This window comes from Seriola dumerili, unplaced genomic scaffold, assembly GCF_002260705.1.
Source record: "Seriola dumerili isolate Sdu_G_001 unplaced genomic scaffold, Sdu_1.0 BDQW01000068.1, whole genome shotgun sequence".
NCBI lineage: Eukaryota > Metazoa > Chordata > Actinopteri > Carangiformes > Carangidae > Seriola > Seriola dumerili.
Genome location: NW_019174323.1, coordinates 15,616,144 through 15,637,659, shown reverse-complemented (window position 1 = coordinate 15,637,659; position 21,516 = coordinate 15,616,144). Strand labels below are relative to the sequence as shown.

Genomic DNA, 21,516 nt, shown 5'->3' with positions numbered 1-21,516 from the left:
TTTAAGGCCCCATTTATCCGGAGAGACTTCCTTGTGCTGGATCTTTCTGTGCGTCCAGTGACTTTACAAAATCTGCGACACATCTGCACACCGCTTCGCGCGCGCCCGTCTCCCGAGAGCGCGCGCCCCTGACGATGAGTCGGCGCGCGCCACCAGCTGCCTCATCCCCCTCATCATTCATTCGGTGTATGGATCATAGACTGCGTGTAAAAATGGTATGAATAGATGAGGAAAACGGTCGTGAAGACGTGCTCACATCCAGAAACACTATGATGTAAACACACTCTGTAGGTTAAAGCCTTGAAATTTAAAATCTCACTGAGGAACAGTGGAAAGAATCGTCGGCAAATGTACTTAAAAGTATGAAAAGTAAGTATACCATATGCAGAAAATGCACCTCTGACGGACATTATTAACTATGACATTATTAGATTGGTACTACTGATGCATAAATGAAAAAATAGCATTTTATTGTTGTAGTTGAGGTTTCACTTGCTTTAACAACTTTATGTTTGATACCATAAGTCCAGTGGTTTCCTACCAAGGGCACAAGATAAATCTCAGGGGTCAAAAGAAAGTGGAGGAACAAAGTTCTGCTTCACAAATTTGTATTTGTATTTTTTTCCCTGACACTTTGCTTTTTTGTGAAATATTAGTTATATAACAACTGAAATCCGACTCGGAGCCCCAACTAGACATTGCTTTTTTGTAAGGGTTCACAAGCCAAAGAGTTTGGAAACCACTGGTTCAATCCTCTACTAGGTAACTAAGATTTTCATGTTTTTATGTAAATTCTCTATAAATGCAGTTGAGTTAAAAGTGACATGTTTTCTTCAGAAATGTGGGGAAATTGGGGTAGAAGTATGAAACAACATAATATAAAAAAACTCAAGTCAAATACAAGTACTTCAAAACTGAATCCAAGTACAGTTACTTCCCACCATCGACCAAAACAACCACCCCAACCATGCTGAGAAGAAGGATCTACTTTATAACTCAACAATGACTCTTTCAGGGCAAATAATGACCCATTTAATCACCCACACAGTAGCTTATACATAAAGTGCCATTATAAGCATTTTATTTCTATGCAAAAAAACAAAAAACAAAAACAAAACAAAAACAAAACCAAAAAAACCAAATCAACCCAGTGACAATCAGGATTCCTTAATGAGAAGGGCTGAATAGATTGTCATGGCTAAAAAAAGCAAATATCGAATGCAATTGTGAGACATTAGTTATGATGTGACTGGGTTCAAAAAAATCTCAGCAAATAAAGTGACAACCTCTCTGATGTTTCCCTGGAGGTTCACTTGGATATAACAGGACATTGAAGGTCTACAGACTGGGATGGAACTGAAGAGTTTCATTCCAAAATAACACATGCACCGTTGAAAATCAAGTGATATTATCTTTATAAAATCATACTATTTCAAACAATTGAAAATAACATAAAGTCCTTGGCTGCAAAAGTGAAAACATCATTACAGGTTAGTTAGTCTGTACACTGGTGGAGCATCGGCTGTTTCTCCTCTAAATTTATGATAAACTGGTGCTTTGGAATAAATCTCCTGAAATGGCATCAAACTGCACAGACCCTCTTAATCTTTCAGAGCAACACATATATTTTTAAATGTAAACAAGTTAAGGCCAATATTGTCATTAACAGACAATACTTGTACAGTATAAACAGTTTATCTTAAACTGATAGATCTGAAAGCTACGACAGCAGACTCTTTCATAAGGCCTATTTCACAATAATCAACCGAAACACACATCTGGTTGGACATGTGCTCACTCGCTGGCCCATCAAATTTCACTTTTCTTCCCACATTTCTTTTTTTTTTCCTAGACTCACTACCCAGGCACACTACACTCCATCCACCGTTTCTTAAACTGACAACTTCCCTTCACACAAACAACCTGCCGAAACCCCTCCTCAGACTGAAACCTTACACATTATACATCACTGCTGACTATATAAGACTTTGACTGTGTTTGGCAGGTTTGACGAGAGATGTTTAAGAGGAGGAGGAGCCCTGCATCAGCTGAGCTCCTGTGCTACAGAGGGCTGCTGTGGTGGAGATCCTTTGGACCACTGTGGAGCCAAAAGAATAATTATTTAAAATCAAAAGAATCAAGTTTAACCCTTGTGGTGTGATCTGTCTGTCTGGAGACATTTTACCACTGTGCAAGAAATTACTGTGGCTCTCATTAAGAAAGAGTAGGTGATATGGACGAACAAAATAATATTCTTTTTACACTGATATGACATTTTTGTGACAATAACGTGCTGAAAGTCCATTCACCTTGATTGTCCCGGAGCTTTTGACCGAATCTTACAGTCCTCATCAGCAGATTAACTTTACTCAGTTACCATAGAACTATATCCTGTAAAGAAAGGCTGCAACTAATGGTGATTTTCATTATTGATTAATCTGCCAGTTATTTTCTCAATTAACTGCACAGTCAATAAAACATAAGCTGGAACTAGATACTTAATTTTTTGAATGATTAACAGGTTATAAAAAAAAAATTGTTGAGTAATCTACTGCCGATCGACTAAAGGATTAATCAACAATCATTTAAGCGCTGCTGGAAAGTTTGAGCATCTACATTTCCATGACAACTGAGTCAACTCATTCCACTGACGAGCACTGTGTAATTTGATCAAAAGCTCCAGAACAAGCAAGTTAGAGGACTTTGAGTTGAGATCGTTTTGTTGATTGCTTTTTCCAAAGTAAAAACTGTGCTGTGATGCTGTAAGATTGATGCAGGCCAATTTCTGTCACTTTATATTTTGGGGAACATTTTGATAAGTTTAATTTTCTCTCTTTCTTTCCAACTTAATGATTGTTATATCATGATACAGTATAATTCTACTAAAGGACAGTAATTGTTAGTATTGCATTATTTCTTTGATAACAAGCAGACTTCATTACTTTACAGTAACCATTTGAACGTGAAAAATTAAACAAAAAAGGAAGGAATGGAAGGAAACTTAGGCAAAACCTCCACTAGAGGGAGCGCTTGGCCAGGGTGTTGCATTGCTTTGTTGCCATATAAAACTGTTGTGTCAGCACAGCCTCTGCACAGTGTAGGCTCAGTCTGTACCAGAAGTGTTTGGAAAGTGGATGAAATACAAAGTTGGCAAGAAATCACTGATTTAGACCTGTGATATGTGAAAGGGAGAAGAGAGGAAGAGTGAGATGGAGTCACACTGAGGCAAGGAAGGACACGCTTTGGTGAAAGTGAAGGACGGAGGATACAGACAGAGAGAGAGAGAGAGAGAGAGGGATTCACGACGTCCAGAAACACGAAGACACATCAGTGAACATCATGGCTAAAGCTGGGAGGGTCGCTGAAGGAGACCAGCAGATAAACACAGCATTTTTCATAAAGCCTGAACTCCCATGACTTTGGAAACTTGAACAGTAAAAAGGAAAAAACTAACAAAAAAAAATCAACGGATCAAAACCGACATTTGGAAAATAGTCAATATATATAAAACACAGAAATAGCAGAAACAGAATAATAACTTTCCATAAGTCTTAACTGTGTTGCGAGTAAAGGACTGTGATTCTTTATTCTCCCTGTAAAGTGTTTGCTTCCTTCATTGCTCTGCATCTTATCCGACAAGAGTCCAGCAATGGCCGTGTAAACAAAACCCAAAAAAGGGGGGAAAAAATACATCTGTAAGTGTGCATCCATGTGTTTGGCTGTGCACGACGCTACCTCCTCTCCTGTTCATTCTGTGATTGGCCCATTGGCCCAGAAGGAGCTGTGATTGGCTGGTTAAACCTTTAGCCATCAGACCTCCATGTTTGGCGTGCCTCCACTTCTTCTGAGACAACCAATAGGAGTTCACAATTCTTCCCTCGCAGCTGCTGGCGGAGAAACTTCCTAGGTTGTGGTAAAATGAAAAAGCAAAGAGGAAAGCCACAGAAAAAATCCAAGTGAATTAAAAAGCTTAACAACATAATTCAAAGGGCCACAATTAAAAATGAGCAGACCTGCTTTAGAGCTGCATTGATTTTTTTGGCCACTTTAGGGCTGTGGAGCAAGCAATGAAAAATTATTATGAAAGTGTTAGCAAACAAAAGCCTAATTAAATATCCAGCAGATACGTAGCAACATTAGCATTCATTTGGATTTGTATGTTTCTGTCCACCTGACAAATACAAGTTCAATATTCACTCTCCTTTTAGCTCTGTTTTGGTGTCCACCAAGTCCTGAGGGCCGGCTGCTTAATGCTCCTCTATATATTCATCAGCTTATTACTATCATTATATGTCTGCTGCTTAGTGTTGGCCAGGTAGTATAAAGTTATCAGTTATCAGAGATTTTTGCTAAAACGAAAAAACAAAACAAAACACACATTACACAGTCATTTGAAGTATTGTTGATATGAAAATATTCATTAGTGCAGCTTTAAAGCATCATAGCCTTACAGGGAAGCAAGCATACATACATGTATCTAAAGAACTCTGATGCTTCATACCGACTCTACCATAAACTGTCCTTTTTGTCTTCAGTTCCTGGCCTGAACCCGGCAGTGTCTGACAACTACAGACATTATTAAGATGCGCTTTTAAGTTCAGTTCTACATAACACAGCATCCCCAGTCTTTTCAGTTTTGCTTCCCTTTGTTTTTGTGTCACTTGTTCCCTTGTTTCACCCTTTGATTCCCAATCTGTGGGCCGGGGCCCACTGGTGGACTGGGAAGGTATTGCATGTGAGCTGACAAATCATTTGCAAAACAGTACGATTTTGGTTAAATGATGTGATTAGAAATATATACATATAGTGTTTTTAAATGTTTTAAAATGATCTTCATTGTTTTTTTCTCATATTAACGCCTATCACTGTGATAAGGCATGAACTTTTATGTTGTTGCTGCCGGACCACATTGTATACTTGTTTGGTATCTCAGTCTGATTGCAGGGAAAGGATCACAACCATGGCAAAAACTGGAGTTTCAAAATGAATAGCTGGTTAGAAACAGGAAGAATTAAATTAACAGTCAAGAGACAGACGGTGAATCAACAATTGATCTCTCCTCTGTCAAACAAAAAGAAATATTGAGCTTCCTCTGCTTTCAGCTCAGTCCTGAATGATTGATTGTTATCATTAAAATAAAAAGTGCTCTGAGAATGCGTTATTTGACCTCCGTATTGTGATGGGGTCAGATGTGGGTCGCCAACATTTAGGTGATTCCCGAGTGGGCCATGAGTTGGAAAAGGTTTGGAACCACTGTAACTGAACTGTTTTCTTCTTCAGCGTTGACAATTAGCACTTCCACATTATTAACAACTTCCTGCAGCTGCTTCATAGTAAAAAGAAACATTTCAGCAATGAAGGGATTCAATGCTTTTACTTTGAGAAAGATTACAGAGGTCTCTAACAGACTCAAACATTCAACCTGATCAATAGTTGTAAATAAATCAAATTGCTAAATGGACAGACCACATGGCCATCCTGAGACTAGTTTCAAATAAGGCACAAACCTAGTGTATTTCTCGGACACATCCTCTACATGGATACATCTATGGCCTCATTATTCTAAGCTTTATGGCCACAAAACAGTAAAACAATTAATATCGTAGCTGTCACGGTGAGCACACATGCCCTAACATAAACACACATGTCCCATCGCTCTCACCTGAGCTCATCCGGATTGCCGATTGGTTGAGGGCTACGCAGTTTGGAGTCCAAATTGTAGTAGACTCCTCCCACCTCTCTGACTCCTATCCAGTGCTGGCGTTTGAGCGGCAGCCGGAGTGGCCCCCAGCGCAGGTTGGACGGCACATTCAGAATGAAGCCTGTCACGTTGGACAGCTCGATGCTGCCAACATCCCTGGAGGTAAAAAAAAGGCAACATTTACTATTTTGTAAACTTCCCTTTTGTATCGCTAAAGGGAGATAAAGGATGAGCAGCAAGTTAAAATGTGTTTGTATATTTCGGAAAACTTTATGGGGAAATCGGTGCATCATATTGCAATTTCTTAAGTGGTAAATTTGTAGGAAATTGTGTAATCCGTACATTACTAGTGACCATTGACACTGAACCAGAATATGTTTAAAGATCATTATATACACTACAACCAGCCTTTAATTTCTGTAGGACATGAAAATAAACTCTCATACAGGGTAGGATTCACAGGGTCATTACCTGCAATAACAATCACATTGTTTTGCAATTCACAATATGTTTCAAGAAATTCTTTAGAGTATCATAATATTCCAGTAGCTAGAAATGAAAACCAACTAAAGTGGCAGATTTATTTTCGAAAAGCAGGGATTGGTCATACATTATATGTATTTACTGCACTACGAAGTGCTTTTCATTTGGCCAGTTTCTATTGACGACTGTGATGAAACAGCACGTACTATGCTGCGTGGAGCTTTCTTTAATTTGATGGATTGGATGGAAAGTTTGTGCAGCAACACGTACAAACTTTCCATCTATCAAAAGTCAAACAGCCGTTAAGCAGCTAAAGGCTGAACTTTCAGTGTTCCAAGTTTCAGTATCAAATCGTCTGCTGTGAGACTGAAACACTGAAGCTACAGCATCAGACATGTCACAAAACTGCTCCCAGAGCATCAATAACAGAACAATTATCAATCTATCAATTATTTGTCCCCTCCGTAATTGTGTGATATTTCAGCTGTGATTTTGAACATTACTCCGTAATGAAAACTGTTGCTGGAAATTCAAATTCCAAAACAGGATCACATAAATTTTGTAGTTTGTTGCATTATCAAGGTTGCTATTTGGAAGCTGATTGTAAAATCTTGGCCGTCAGAGTTTCCTGCACTGTAAATGGACACACTAGGAAGAGTTATAAGAAAAACAGTCTCAGGTTGCAGCTACATTACAAACACAACTTTGACCAAAACACAAATGTCATCTTTACTCCTCACACCTCTTTGAGAAAAATGTACAGAACTGAATGCAAGTGGCTTGTTATTTGTACTGTAAAGTTCAAGTGGTGATCTTTCAGTTCTTGGGTTCTTTTGTCTCAATCTTAGGTTGGAGTCTTGCAACATATCACCACTGAACAACAGCGAACATGTAAAAGGTTTTTATTTACAAACTATCGGTTGAATAGAGTGGCACTGTTGTTTTTGTCCCTAGATTAAGAGTAGCTCTGATTTTGTTCCTGTTTTAGTCAAGACAGACAAACAGGAATTTGGTTTTTATGATAACATTAACATTAGACTGATAAAAGCAAGTCTGTGGCTGCTGTTGTTGTCAACAGAAAAGTAAGACTGATAATGAGGGAAACAGGAATGCTGATAAAAGTGTCTCTTGGACTTTGTCAATTGATGGAACTGCTGACTAATCAAAGAGCTCATTTGAGACCCATCTGATGAGGTTGCTGAGCTGCAGAGGAGGACACAGGGAGCCTTTAGGGCATTTAAGGAACCACCTAGGACAACAGTGAAAACATACACAGCAGCTACAACATAAGCAATCACTGATAAAACTCCACTGTAACACTTAAAACATGAGAAACAGGCGGTTTCATTGCTAGCTCTACATACCTTCTTTTATCCCACCAAACTGCCTCAAAACCTCGGGTCTGCAGGGCTGCCATAATGACATTTACATCGTAGTTCCCATTTCCCAGCATGCTCTTCTTATGAGGCGTCACCAGAGTGCTGGGAGAAAGCCTGCAACAAGTTGACAAGAGAGATTATCCACAACATCTCATGTACACATGTACATACAGTATTTTGGTATGGCTTGTTGGACCAGCTCACCTCTGGTATATCTCCTGCAGGGTGTCCCGACTGAAGGCCGTCCTGTCCTGGAAGACGTTATTGAGCGCATGCAGGGCGCACAGCTCCCTCCGCTGCTTCTCATGATAAATGGCTGGAGGTGTCAGAGAGGACTGGGGAGGCGCTGGAGGGGTGAGGGAGGAACAGGAAGATGAAAGATCCTGCTGCTGCTGCTGAGAGTCCCTGGGATCCCTGCACCTCTTCTCCTCCGCTCCAACCACCACCTCCCCTCCGCCTCCTCCTCCTCCTCCTCCACCTTTCTGCTTGCTGACCTTCCAGGGCATGCAGCCCAGCTCCTGCAGGCCGCCTCGCCCTTTCCCCTTCCACTCCCCGGCTGGATACGGAGCACTTCCCATCCCTGGACGTTCACCACCGGCGCTGCCGCCACCTCCTCCAGTTCCACCACTACCTCCACAACTACTACCTTCAGGACGCTACATTGGCATCATGACAACCATTGCCATAGCAACCTCTCAGCCGCTCGGAAGAGAGGAGCTTGTGTGTCTCTGCGTATGGTCGAGAGGGAGGTGGGGGTTGCAAGGTAAATGAGACCTGTGGCTGTTTAACACAGCAACACCTGCTCTCTCTAACGGATAGATGTGAAGAACGGTAACCAGGGGGGAGGGCGCGAAAACTGAAACTCAAGATTGCCAGCAAAAAAAAAAAAAAAAAAAAAAAAAAATCCAAACAAAGATACTCCAGCTGCTCCCAAATGAAAATTACTCCTCCAACAACACCACAGTGGTGTCGTCTGTCAAATAGCCATTGGTTGGTCTCTGTGTGTTTCCACTTCCTCCATCCTCACTGTGTTTGTGTGCGTTGACAGTTCTTTCCATCCAGTCACCAAGCCTATAGCTTTGCAGTTCTTTCCATCACCAAACTGCTGACCAAGAAGCGTCACTTCCACTTGAACACATGCAACAGGAGTTAGAGTTGAGCCGAGAAAGGCGCCTGATAAACACCTGAAAGACAAGACAGAAAGAAAAAGCAGTGATCCTATTATATACTTTTGTTGTTTTGTTGTTGTTGCAATACAAACAAGTCAGCAGAGCCCAGAGTGACATCTTGAAAACTGCTTACTTAACCTGAACAGCAGCCAAACACCTTAAACAACACTTGTTGTCGCTGGTGTTGACAGATAGCTGAGATAACAATAAAAGCTGCTACAATCACCTCTTGGTCAGCAGACCCCAAAATGAGAAGAAGGTAAACATTTCCAGCAGCTTGGACTGGATAGAGGAAGCAGGCTGCTCAGTAAGCTAGCAACATATGACAACAGCCCCGTACACAACAGGACACACACATTACAGAGCTTACAGTCCATTAAGGAGGAATAGCCGCCGTTGTACTCTAAAACATTACATGTACAGATGCGATTAATCCGCGATAGTAACAGATATCTGGCGTTAGACTTCTGGCTGCTCTACGTGACTCCCGTGTCTACACCTAACACAACCATAACGGCTCCTTTACGCCTTATAACTTCGTTTTCTGTCACAGACCACTTACCCGGCCGTTTCCTGACGGCGGTAATACAGCTGGACTCCCATAAACCGGTGTGAAAGCTGAATAAACTCTCTCCTCTTTTCCCAAAGCCTGTTCAGTCCTTTGTCTTTGACACTTTTTTCCTGGTGTAGCTCTCACTCTCTTTCTCTCTCTCTCGCTCTCTCGCTTTCTCTCTCTCTCGCTCTCTCGCTGTCTGTCTCTCTCTCTCTCTCCGTCCGTGCAGACGCGGACATGCGCAGTAGAGTCAGCCTGGCTCCATATTGCTGTCACCGCCTGCGTCAGTAGGCAGTGGAGCAGTTCCTCCCTTGGGACTGCGAAAGCCTACATTTTCCACTTTATTCTCACCTGTGATAAGGTACATTTAGATTAATTAATACATAAATAACACAGCAGTGACGTACGAGTCATAAAAGGAAGTTTGATGATTTGAGGTGTTAACGTGATTTCAATTTGCTCTGAGTGCTGAATGCTTAAATCAGCTACTTTTATTTATCTTAACAATAGATAACATCACAACTTGTGTGTTAAGGGAGTCAACTTGTAGTGACAAGCTACAGATAATTATAAGTCAACTCTGCAGTTCTCATCAGCTCTGAACCATTTAAGTGTCTTTGGTTTTTACGCCCTTAACTTTAATGTTTTGTTTCACCCTCACCGCTCTCATCATTTTTTTTCTTTTTAGATGTAGCAGGCAGGTGTTTTCAGAAAGGTAAGGTTAAAAATCCACGTTGTCAGCCACTAAACAGCAGTTAGCAGCTAGCATTTAGCACCCCAAGACCAGATTTCCCTCAGGAGGGAAAACAATATGTCAATGTTGTATTTGCATTTTTTTTCCATTACCCCCAAGTGGCCGAAACAAACAGGTATGTAGTGTGAGGTAAATACTGAATTTCGGTCTTCTTTTGCAGTTTGTTCCCCCTTCTGAATGGTAAAACAACGGCTGCTAACTCACGGTGTGTAATGATAATGGTTTCTTCCATCCATCCATCTACCTTTCCATCTGTTTTGTCGCCAGGCTCAGACTTGTGGTGGCAAGAGTGCACGGAGGGAATATTAATTCTTCTTCATCCACATCCCCACCAGCTTCTTCTGGAGGATCCCTGAGTGCTCACAGGTCAGCTGGAACATAATGACTCCATTTCCATTTTAGGGTGAACTGTTCCTTAAATACTATTTTCTCTCTTTTTTCTTTTTTAGGTTATAGGTCAGACTTGGCAACAGAACAGCAGACCAGTGGATGTTACGTTTTTTTCTTTGCCTAAATTTATGCATCATCACCATCATTACCATGAGGAACTTGACTGGTCTGCTGAGGGCCTGTACTGGTTGTAAAGCGCTCTTTCTAACCATAGATTCACTTTCCTGGTGTCCTTTGTGTATCAAGTCATTAAGATCTGACCACTTACAAAATGCATTAATCCTGCAAGTGAAAAGTTAGTAAATGAAAGTGTGTTTAAACTGCACCACATTGACAGACATATTTACAGGTCTTATGTATGTCAATGCAACCTGTTACTGTTGTTCTCTGACCACAGCAACTTAACACAGTCTGTAACATCACCAATTTGAGCTCATTCATATTTAACTATTTGTTATATTTTTGGTCTAAATGCCATTTCAGAGGCTTCGGGATGAAGCGCAGAGTGCATTAAGCAGAACTGCTGAACTCTAGTCGCAATGTGACTTTGGTTTATTTTCCCTGATCATCTTTAAAGTTTGATATCTCTGATAAATTATAGAAGACAGAGGAGGGCTAAGCACTGGAGCACAGTATGAAAACATGAGGCACAGTCCCATACAAAAGAATATACAGACACTGAAGAATTACAACACACATCAAAATAGGAAAATTAAGTTAGTGTGACCATGATATCTAACCAAAAGCATCTGCAGCACATTGAAAACCAAAAGGCCACCACCAGTAGTAAATTCATTTGGACAGTGGTAAACCAGCAGACTGACAAAAATACCTCTGGCAGAGATTCATCCTTGCACTTAAAGTCAAAATTGCATGTTTAACACATGAATGAATCCTGCCTCCTTATTTTTTCACTGCCCCAGCCACAGAAACACACCAACAACATTAACTCATTCTCCCTCCGTCTCATATTTACATGTGTCCCAGTTTTCTAGCCAGTGCAGAGGCCATGTCAGTTAGCAGCTCCTCTCTCACGCCGTCCTCCCTCCTCTGCAGCTCGTGGACGAAATGCCCCCTCAGTTCCTTCGTCTCCGTCACCCGCCCCACCAGCTGCCTACGCACTGCACTTTGTGCCTCTGGGGGGCAATCTGGCCTGTTGTCCACCAGCTCAGGCCTCTGGCTGCACAGACACACAGCCCTTCTCAGATCCCCTGTGTCCACATCCAGCAGCTGGTCTACAGTCCCCCTTCGACCCAGGCGGTCTGCATGGGTGAGCACTGGGATGATGTACCCCATGACCCCTTCTCCGAACAGTTCCACGGTTGCTCGGATTGCCTGGGTAGCATCCTGGTCGATCCCCATGCTGGAGCCCGGAGCCCGGATCACCACCAGAAAGGCATGTGGTCCAGGACTGACAAGCTGAAGGCTCCGTAAAGCTTCCCTTGCTCTCCTGTTGTTTCCCAGTGAGAGCCCCACGAGATCCGGGGTGTCGATCACTGTAACCTCTCTGCCGTCCACTACTGCCCTTCGCTTGGTGCTTTCCATCAGAGGACCCACGGACGCCCTTGTCTCTGTGTTGCCCAACAAAGTGTCTGCCAGGGAGGTCCGTCCTCCACCGGTGGGCCCAAGGAGGATCAGCCTCAGGCCTGGCTTGTTGGGACTGCTGCTGTCGGAGGGGTCACTGGACAGGTCCAGTATGCTGGTTGGATTGGTCTTTGACTCCAGCGCTCCATCTCTGGATGAGCCTACGGAGGTTTTTAGATAATTATCAAGGACATTTGCAGAAAACTGTTGTTGTTTAACACCTGTGTTTTTTTCAATTATGAATCCACAATTGTTAGAATCTATGTGGCATGATAAAGTTTGTTTCTCAAACCTACAGTAACTCAAGCCGAGCTAACAGAAGAGCTGATGTCTTTAACATATTAACCAGATGGTTGTTAATCCAGAGCCAGTATTTTAAAATATTGTTTAATTAGCTGTTTCAGCTTGGATCGGATTGAGACAAAACTGAGATCATTTCAGCTGGTGTTGGCCAGATTTCCTGGCTGCAGTTAAGGTCCAAATTACTGTATCAAAAAACAACTGCAGCCTCTGGTTAAAATATCTTCCACTGGACAGAAAACACAGTGAGAGAAAAGGAGAAGAAGTTGAGTAACTGCAGAAAACTCACAAAATGCAGCAGAAGAAATTATTAAAGTGAACTGACCTGTGATGGCTTTGACCTTGGAGAGAAATGCTGTTGGAGGAGCAGATGAGAAGTCAGTAGGCTTAACTTTTAATTATCACGCAGATCTGTCTTTAATTTAGCCCTGGTCCCTTCTATATATCACTCCCTTCCACCCAAACACACCCACTCTAACTGTAAACCTCTCCTGACCTGTTTACCTTCACTATAAAAGTCAATTTGCAGCACACAGTGAAGAGTAAACAACATGCAGGCGACACTCACCTTCGATAAACCGCCACACTCGAGACAGCCATTTAAACAGGCTCTGGATTCCTGAGACACGAAACATAAAACAGAGAGGTCAGCATAAAGTGTGTCTTATATGATATATATGTTTTGTTTGTTTGTTTTTTTTTTCTTGCTTTGTACCACGCAGTGTTCCCACGAGGCGGCTCACCCAGCTCCAAAGAGCTGACAGACCTGAGGCAGAGACAACAGCACGCATTAACGTTCTGGTGATTTTGTGTCATGTCACTCGCAGACATGACAATCATATTAAGACTGTTGTTCTTATTTCAGCCGTCTCACTGACGTCGGTGACATACGATCCTAACCGAACTCACCAGTTATAGAGCAGAGGAGACGAATCGGCCATCGGATCAGAGCCGGCAGCGCTGCAGGGAAAGCAGAGTGCCATCAGTATCACAGCAGGGGTCAGGATACAGAACTGATGACAAATACTGTTTTTAATAAGGGTATTATAATAAACATCAAATTATTCAAATTATTACAGTTCCCTAATTTCATGAGTTGCAAACTATAATGCAACTATAATTTAACTGTTCACAACAACCTTACACTTAGAAATAATTTGAATTTCACATTTAGATCATATACAGCATACACATAAAGATAGAAATATTTCAATTCCTATTACATGGAAGCTTTCTCTGTGAAACTGCCCAACATTAAAAGACTGGAAGGCTGCATTTTGGACCTTTTTGTGGTTCTCTAGTGTATCTATAAATAATTCACATATTAATTTCACAACTGTGTTTTGTTTTTTTCCCACACTGAGAAAAACAAGCACATGACTCCTATTCATTTAAAAGACAATGCTGATCTAATTCTGTTTCTCCATTTCTAACAGATAAACAAAGTTTGTTGTTTTTTTTTACACCCTTTGTGAGCTCTAGTTTCCACACTCACTATCTCTGTGGAGGACAGGTCAATCAATAAGAGAAACAGTATGGCTAATACGTCACGGGATCTTTCTATCTTTACAAATGCGTGAGAGTTTTTCTGCCGCTGAGTGACTGACTCTGTGAGAATCTGTAGAGGAGATACCCCACCACAGAAAACGCTCCCATCTGGACGCTGTTGCTGCTCAGCCACCAGCCTAAACAGAGAGAGGCGGAGGGAGTAAAGCATGACATTAGTATCGCAATGTTGTTCACACAGCTTATCATGGGATTTACCTTTCCCCCAATTGTGAAACGCAGAAATGCTCTAAATCCCAGGACAACCCTATTGTTGAATGCAAGGCTTTGTGTGTGTGTGTATGTGTGCATGTATATCCTGGATTATATTCATGGTGAATGCTCAACGTTGAAATATAAAGGCTGACATCATCATCATCTCTGTGACAAAGCATTGTGGAATAGTGTTAAAAATGCATTTCTGTTAATTTTCTCAAAGTGTCAGAACTGAAAATAACAAGCTTCATTGCTTATGTTTATTTTCTTATATTTATTTTGAAAAGCTAACCCGGAAGTCAGAAAGATTTTGCTGCACAATTGATGTTTTAGACTGCACAGTCTTAAGCATAAAACTGTCCAAATCTAACATTTTGGAAAACATAAAGACAATATTATAATATGAAATAAATACAATAAGTCCCCATTTAGCATTTAGCATTATCACAGAATGGAAGCTGACACACAGGTAACCCTCTGCATATTCTCCATGAAATACTGCCGACATCTTTAATGTCTTTAATGGTACTTTTGAGGAATCTTTAAAATTCCACCTCACCCGAGTCCTCGTAGTTGTCCTTTTCACACTGACACTCCATTTCCATGCAGTTGCCAGACTTTCAGCCAGTTTCAAGGTAGCGAGAATGGGCGACAGCACTTCTGCTCACACCTTCCAATATAAAAGTTCAAAGTAACAACATTGTTTTGCAATGTTTATGTGATTGTATAAACAACTGAAAAACACTGATATCAAGATAAAATCTGTTTATTACAGTATAGAAGAAGTTGCTAGATATCTTTTTGTCCCACAGTCAAATCAGACCTTCCATAATCAGCCAGATGTACATTTTCAAAATACAGCAAAGTTTCAAGAAAAGGGTGAACTAAAAAAGAAGGGCTAGATAGCTCTATACTGTATATACAGAACAATGTAGTTTAAAGGTCTGTTTTAACCTACATCAGTGACAAAATGTTCCTGAAGCTCCATTACCTGGTGTGTGTTCCGACAGAGCGTCCCCAGGAGTGCCATCTACTTTCAGTGTGTCAAAACTTGATGTAGCTCACGTGGTCAAAGTTGTATGTGATCCCTTCTTCCTGGTGTTGTGCAGCAGCATTTGCCTGCGCAGGCCTGCCCTCAAGAGGAACTCTGCTTCTGTTTTATTGTGCTGTGTGACAACACGATGCAGTGAAGAGGTCCAGGTATGCTGATAATGCTACGGTCTTATTTTGAAAGGACACACCTTTTTCCATGCTTCAAGAAGAACTGGAAATGCCACTTAAGATATACAGAACACCGACTCGTGCAGTTACTGAAATGAAACAAGTTCGATGGAGGGATATAAAAGATTTTTGTTTTATTTATGCAAATAGAAGATTATCTACAAATGTTCTCACTAGTTATGACAGCTTCATGACCATGTTTGTATTACAGTGTATTCCAATGCACATACATTTTTATAATGTTGCAACCCACAACAATCAGACTGAAACTTCTTGATCATTAGAAATTACTTCTTTTTTTTTTTTTTTAAACATTCAAACATTAGTTATGTAATGTGAGACTGACACATGAAGCGCTGAGAAGCACGGAACAACGTTGCCTTTCGAAAAGGGATAAAGCAGCAGCAGGTTTCATCTTATCTTATCTGTCCCAAAATTCACAGGCCACAAAGTAAATTTAAAGTAAAACCCATTACTTGCCTGTGAAATAAAAAAAATAAAATTTACAAGAACGAGGAGCAGACGCACCGATCTAGAAACCAGTTAGCCTGCTCGTGAAGGCACAGAGAGTCAGATATCTTAACTCCTCATGAGCCCAGGTGGCCAATCAGAGCATCTATCAGTTCCTGCTTCTTGGTCCCAGTGGTCCGAATCCCAAAGTGTTTACAGGCCTCCTTCAGCGCAGGCACAGTCAGCTTAGCCATGGTACCGTTCTGCACATGGGCCTTCAGCTCGTCCTCTGACACCTCCACTTTGGGCTTCTTCTCAGCTCCGCCTCCGGTGTTTGCTACAAATTCAATCATGGAGGAAACATTCAGTCAAAAGGAATAATCAGATTAAAGCTTGCTTCATGTCAGTGATGACTTTGAGCTCTGACCTGTTTTGCGTTTGGCAGCTGGTTTGGTCTCGGGGTTGTAGTCGGCAGGGTAGACCAGATCTTTAAAATCCTGGACCAAAGGACCCAAACGATTGTCAATCTGGTCCACCTTTGGCACTGAGGGAGAGAAGAAGAGAGACAGGCAGAGAAAGTGTGAGATGAAGAAACAACCAATGGTGGAGGTTGAGCCACAAGAGGAACCAGGATCTCTGTCTGCATCTTACTGATGAGGTCGTCTATCTCTTCTGGAGCCATCAAATCCAGAGCCAAGGCCTCCAGGTTCCTGTAATGCTGCTGGATGACTGGGTTCTCAAAAGCATCGCTCCTGCATTGCATTACAAAGAACCAAAACACTTAAGAGAAAGAAATCAATTAAATTACCTTGTTATGAACAGAGATAATACTTGTTATTTGTAATTTTATTATCACAGTCTCTAAAAATGTGATGTTATAAATAAGTACAGCACCCCTGTTTTTCCACAAAACAACTTCTTCAGCATCTATAAGCTAAAATCTGTGTGAAGCACCGAATACATGCGGCTACCTGTATTTGAAGCGGAGTTTGGAGACGATCTCCTTCATCTTGTCCACCGATGTTTGTGAGGCGACCGGGCACTGGGGAGCATCCAGAGTCCGTATGTCGTCAGCGTACGGCAGGAAGATGACGTTGAATCCTGATACGGGTGAGAGATGACAAGTTGTCACGAAGCTACAGTAGCTACAGTGACCTAAACTAGTCAGAAGTGAGATATGAATGAGCTGAAGTTCATTAGTCAGTTTAGTCTGGGATTCTTTGGCTTAATCAAACCCAGTAAAACTCACCTGGTGGCGTAATCTGTACTTTCCCCTCATCGACCTCTTCTTTCTGAGGCACCAGGGCAACAAATCGAGGTGGGTAGTTTCGGCGGGAGATGTAACGGCACAGAGCGAACACGTTCCTCTCGCTGCACTTGGTCAACAATGCAGAGAACAGACACGCGCTGCCTGAGGAGAGGAAAAAAAAACAAAGCAGTTTACAGCTCAGGGAACACTGTAAGGCACTTCTGATTACTAGGTCCAGTAAAACGCATATATTGAGAAATCACCATTTTATCAACACATATAAAAATATTAGCACATATGTTTGAACACATATAAACAATACAGCTGCACCACTGGGGGCCTTATCTCACACTCGGAGCGAAGCGGCTCCAAACGCAATGCATGTGTCTCTGCTAGTTTCAGACTGATGCAGTTGTCATTTTCCAGTGCCCACGTTGTTCAACCAGCTGATACAGAGATCCACTGTCGTGTCTGTCTTAAAATGAGGCGTGCTCAGGGTCATAAGCAGCTGGTTCTGCATGACTCCACTGCTCCGACAGAGATCTGTTTCCTCTCCAGGGAAGTGTTCTTTCTCACTACACACACCTGGCTTTTAAAAAGGGAATAGGAGATGGCACTCTCCGAATGGTTTATGGCATGTTTCATCCAAAATGTAGAAAGTACAAAGAAGTGCGGCCATCTTGAACAAATTTGCAACCATTTTCTATTTTCTCTGCCATTAAACTGGCAAAAGCGGATTTGGACACTTGACAATTTCCTACATGAATTGGGCTTCATGTAGAAAATAGTCGGTCTGGTCTCTGAGTTATTACTACATATCAGTCTTTCATGTTGTCTACTGGTAATGTGGTTCCTCCCTGACTACAGCAATATAAGAAATAAAAAAAAACAGAGGTTATGTAATATCACAGTGTGCCATTTTCTACTGTTATATAGGTGCAGTAAAAGGTTCTACTGCCCCACGATTATGTGAATCTTTATTGATCTCCACCATATCAAGAAAATCTTTTGACATGACAAAAGCCACATCACTAAAACTTCCGACTCCAAAACTACAAAAACAAGTGAATACAGTGACTCTCAAACATCTTTCCATTAGCAAAAATGTAAACGTCATACTATTTGGAAATATCATCATAATGAGAACTGTTGTTTTCATATTTCTTCCTCTCAGATTTGAAATCAGATACAGACAGACACTCAGTACCTTTAACCTCATCCTCCTCAGGATAGAGGAAGACAGCAGGACGGATATGGTGTTGCACTTTGAGCTTCTCCATAGGTTTGAATCCAATGAGTAACAGTCCAGGGTCATAAAACTTCTTGATGGCGTCCACCTCGTCCTTCTCCATCACTATCTTCTTTCTGCCATACACCTACAGCAGACACACACCACGCACAAAGAGATAAAAGAGCACCAATGAACTCACTGAAATGTCTACTGATGGTCAACTAAATTAGAATTATATTTAATCCGGTTTTACCTGAGCTTTCTTTATCTCACTGGGCAGCAGCAGGCTGCCAGTCTGGGTGTGGAAGGTGCGGGTTTTGCTGCGGACCGGCTCGTTGGTTTCCCTGTAAAGTCTGATGGCTCCAGGTTTTCGGGCCGTCACAGCGGTTGCATAAATTCCCACAGCTACATTTATGCCCTCACCCAGACACAGCTTTAACCTAAAGATGGCAGGGAGGGAGGGATGGTGTGAGGAAGAGGAGGGAGGAAGAGTTAAGTGATTAAAAAGACACAAATATTGACCAGACAGGAGGAAGAAAACACAGATCAATAAGTTTAAAAAAAAAAAAAGGAGAACGAATGTGACAAAAAGCAGGAAGGAAGATATAAGTTTTGTCTTTCTGAAATGTAAATTAGTCAATTATCTGTACCTCGCCATGGCTCTCTTCTTCTGCTCCTTGGCCCTCACCCTCTTCTGGAGGTCCTCCAGTTTGTTACAAGGCTCCAGCTGCAAGCCCAGCTCACTCTCATCCTCTGGTGGACTTACAATGTCACAAAAGAAGAGTGACACATCGAAGCCGCCTGGTTTCATCAGGTGCATCAAATCAATGACAACACCTAAGAGAGAGGGGAAAGGGTCAGGTCAAATACAGGCCGAGTCTCTACTTGTGCTGTCATATGATTAGACAAACAGCGATTTTTCCAAGGGAAGCTTTAATCCAAAACAGTGTTACAGGTTTGCATAAAAGACCAGCAGCCTTTGCTTTTCAGACCCACCTGTCTCTTTGAGGTCGCCGGCCTTGGTGCGAGCCTGTCGGTCCTTTGTACTGTTGCCTCCGTGTGGTTCATCCCTGCAGGTGAAGATCATGAGCCTCTTGTGTGAGAGGCGAAGCTTGATGTCGCTGTACAGGTTGGCACAACACCACAGGGCGTCACCTAATGATGTCTCTCCGCTGCCCATGGTCTCTGCAGCAAGCTGGGCACCTTTCCCCCCCCGCAAAGCTTCCACATCCTGCACTCTCTTTGCTCCTGTGGAAAATAAGGAAACAGACAAGATGTACACGGGGAGACAGATGCCAAAAAACGAAATGTAAAGGGGTGTAAGAAAGAAAAATTTAGCAAGTTTTTGTGAAATAACATGTGTGGCCATGTGTTAGTTTGACAAATGTAGTGTCTTACCAGGTTCGTCCAGGTCGTGGTACACGTAGACGTGCTTGAACGAGTTCCTGGGGTTTTTGCTCTGTTCCGTGCCGAAGAAAACAAGAGCCATCAGGTCCCTGTGACTACTGATGATCTTACTGGTGTACACACTGCGCACAACCTACGTGGACAGAACACAGACAATTATTATCATGAGATCATTAAGAGTGCATATCTGAGAATAAAAATAAGAAAAATATGTAATGATCTGATTCTATTATACTCATATGCAGCAGATAGGCTTGAGGGGTTTGCAGTTTTTAAAACAATTTCAAGCAAAAAGATTCTCTTTTCCTACAAATGACTGAGAATTTTGTGATCACGATGATTTACACTTAAAAGAGCCTTTCCCCAACAACACTCTTTCAACTCATACATAATATTTTAGCAAGTTCCAGCACATTTCATGCAGTTCTTAAACATCGTTTGAAAATTGAGTCACAGTACAAGGATGACTGTTGCACCAAAAGTGATGATACACATCAAAGACAAAGCAAAAGAGACAAAGATAATTGACCATCTTACCTGCATAGTCATGTCAAAGTTGGAGGGTTGTCCATCTTCTCCTTTGATGAACATTTCCTTGGAGGCGTCGACCAAGAACACCAAACTGTCTCTCCCTGTGATTTTGTAATCTCCTAACAAAGACAGTGAGCCTGGTTTGTTTTGGGGTTACTTTAAGGGTTCAGACAGTCTTATTTCTTGATATCACATGCTATCTGATTACATATTTAAACTCCCATCACTTGTTAAATTACATTGTAATGCCACTACATGGCATCAAGTCAAAATTGGCACATACAGTTCTCTAATTAGTGAAATGCAGAGTGAAATGAAGAAAATCTGGCAAAGAAGAATAATGGCGAAAACAGAGGGATTGATGGCAGCTGATCCTGCATCATTTGCACTGCAGATTAGGTATTAAGGCAGCTTTCATCTCACCTCCAGATTGCTCTCCTTCCTCCTGCTCTTCCTCCTCATCCTCATTTCGGTAGTAAGCGTTCCACTCTGCCATTAGGACTGCTTTCGGTTCTGTCAAAGGATTCAGCAGATTCCCATAAAACCCAGAGGTTTGTTGCTGCTCAACCAGGATTTAGTAACTCTCTTAAAAGCGGTGAAGTTTACAAATAACGTTCAAGCAAAATATGTTTTGCAGAACTCAATTTTACAGGAGGTCACTTAAAGCTGCTCTGGTGGATCTGCTGCAGCTCTGTAGTCTCCTGGTGTGTTTGCAGAAAAGCTGAATGGACAGTTCATTCAAACATATAAACAGAAGCTGTATTAGGACCTAGCACTGATGCCAAGCTGCATCAAATCTTTGTTTTTAGTAGTCCTACTTCATGAGCAGTTATACCACAGGTACACTAACAGTATTAAGGTACAGAGTCAAAATGTTTGTGATATCGTCAGTATTGCCCTGACGTTGAGTGACTTCCTGTGCTCCTTCAAAACTTTACTTTAACCAAACAAAGTTAGTTACTTTAATAAGACAACAGTAATTATATTAATGATAGAGCCAATCGAAAACATAACCGATATTGAATTATTATTAATAATGTTGGATGAACTGGTGTTTCAACAGGCAACGTAATGTTAGCTAGCTTAGCTTGTAATTAGCCACTACATTTTGTAGGATTTCGAGGTCACTTAGTTAAGATCTGCATCTTTCTAATGGTGCACACAAACTATAAAGCCTAAACACATTACAAAACAACATAGATAGATAGATACTGAGCCATCGCAGCGGCATACAGTAACTTACCGTCCTCGGATCAAACTGTCCACAAGTCCAGACTAGTTTCAATGACTGGCGCGTTCAGGTGGGTGAACAAGCACACTGACAAATCGTAAGGGAGGACTCGTCGTCTATTC

At 41.7% G+C, this 21,516-nt stretch overlaps 3 protein-coding genes across 4 annotated transcripts; all 3 read right to left on the bottom strand.

The window, feature by feature from the left end:
* Positions 1-1,003: 1,003 nt before the first annotated feature.
* Positions 1,004-8,410, bottom strand: josd1 (Josephin domain containing 1). The gene is made up of 4 exons (XM_022742762.1): positions 7,768-8,410; positions 7,549-7,677; positions 5,663-5,857; positions 1,004-3,903 (listed from the first exon to the last, which is right to left on the bottom strand). Exons 1-4 carry the CDS (start codon positions 8,139-8,141, stop codon positions 3,804-3,806), a joined length of 798 nt encoding a protein of 265 aa, XP_022598483.1. The 5' UTR covers positions 8,142-8,410; the 3' UTR covers positions 1,004-3,803.
* Positions 8,411-10,993: 2,583 nt separating this feature from the next.
* Positions 10,994-15,103, bottom strand: LOC111219911 (GTPase IMAP family member 6-like). Of its 2 annotated transcripts, none has more exons than XM_022742758.1 (8): positions 15,066-15,103; positions 14,634-14,744; positions 13,921-13,998; positions 13,223-13,273; positions 13,029-13,079; positions 12,882-12,932; positions 12,639-12,668; positions 10,994-12,174 (listed from the first exon to the last, which is right to left on the bottom strand). In XM_022742758.1, the coding sequence occupies exons 2-8, from the start codon at positions 14,677-14,679 to the stop codon at positions 11,402-11,404; spliced, it is 1,080 nt and encodes a 359-aa protein (XP_022598479.1). In that variant the 5' UTR covers positions 14,680-14,744; positions 15,066-15,103; the 3' UTR covers positions 10,994-11,401. The 2 variants fall into 2 exon arrangements, with proteins under 2 accessions (XP_022598479.1, XP_022598481.1); XM_022742760.1 differs by having other exon boundaries at positions 15,033-15,083.
* A 486-nt stretch (positions 15,104-15,589) lies between these two features.
* xrcc6 (X-ray repair cross complementing 6) lies at positions 15,590-21,465 on the bottom strand. Its single transcript, XM_022742753.1, has 13 exons — positions 21,407-21,465; positions 20,587-20,676; positions 20,170-20,282; positions 19,624-19,765; positions 19,222-19,473; positions 18,876-19,062; positions 18,479-18,665; positions 18,202-18,370; positions 16,995-17,156; positions 16,717-16,846; positions 16,397-16,497; positions 16,173-16,289; positions 15,590-16,082 (listed from the first exon to the last, which is right to left on the bottom strand). The coding sequence occupies exons 2-13, from the start codon at positions 20,657-20,659 to the stop codon at positions 15,883-15,885; spliced, it is 1,833 nt and encodes a 610-aa protein (XP_022598474.1). The 5' UTR covers positions 20,660-20,676; positions 21,407-21,465; the 3' UTR covers positions 15,590-15,882.
* Between the last annotated feature and the right edge of the window lie 51 nt (positions 21,466-21,516).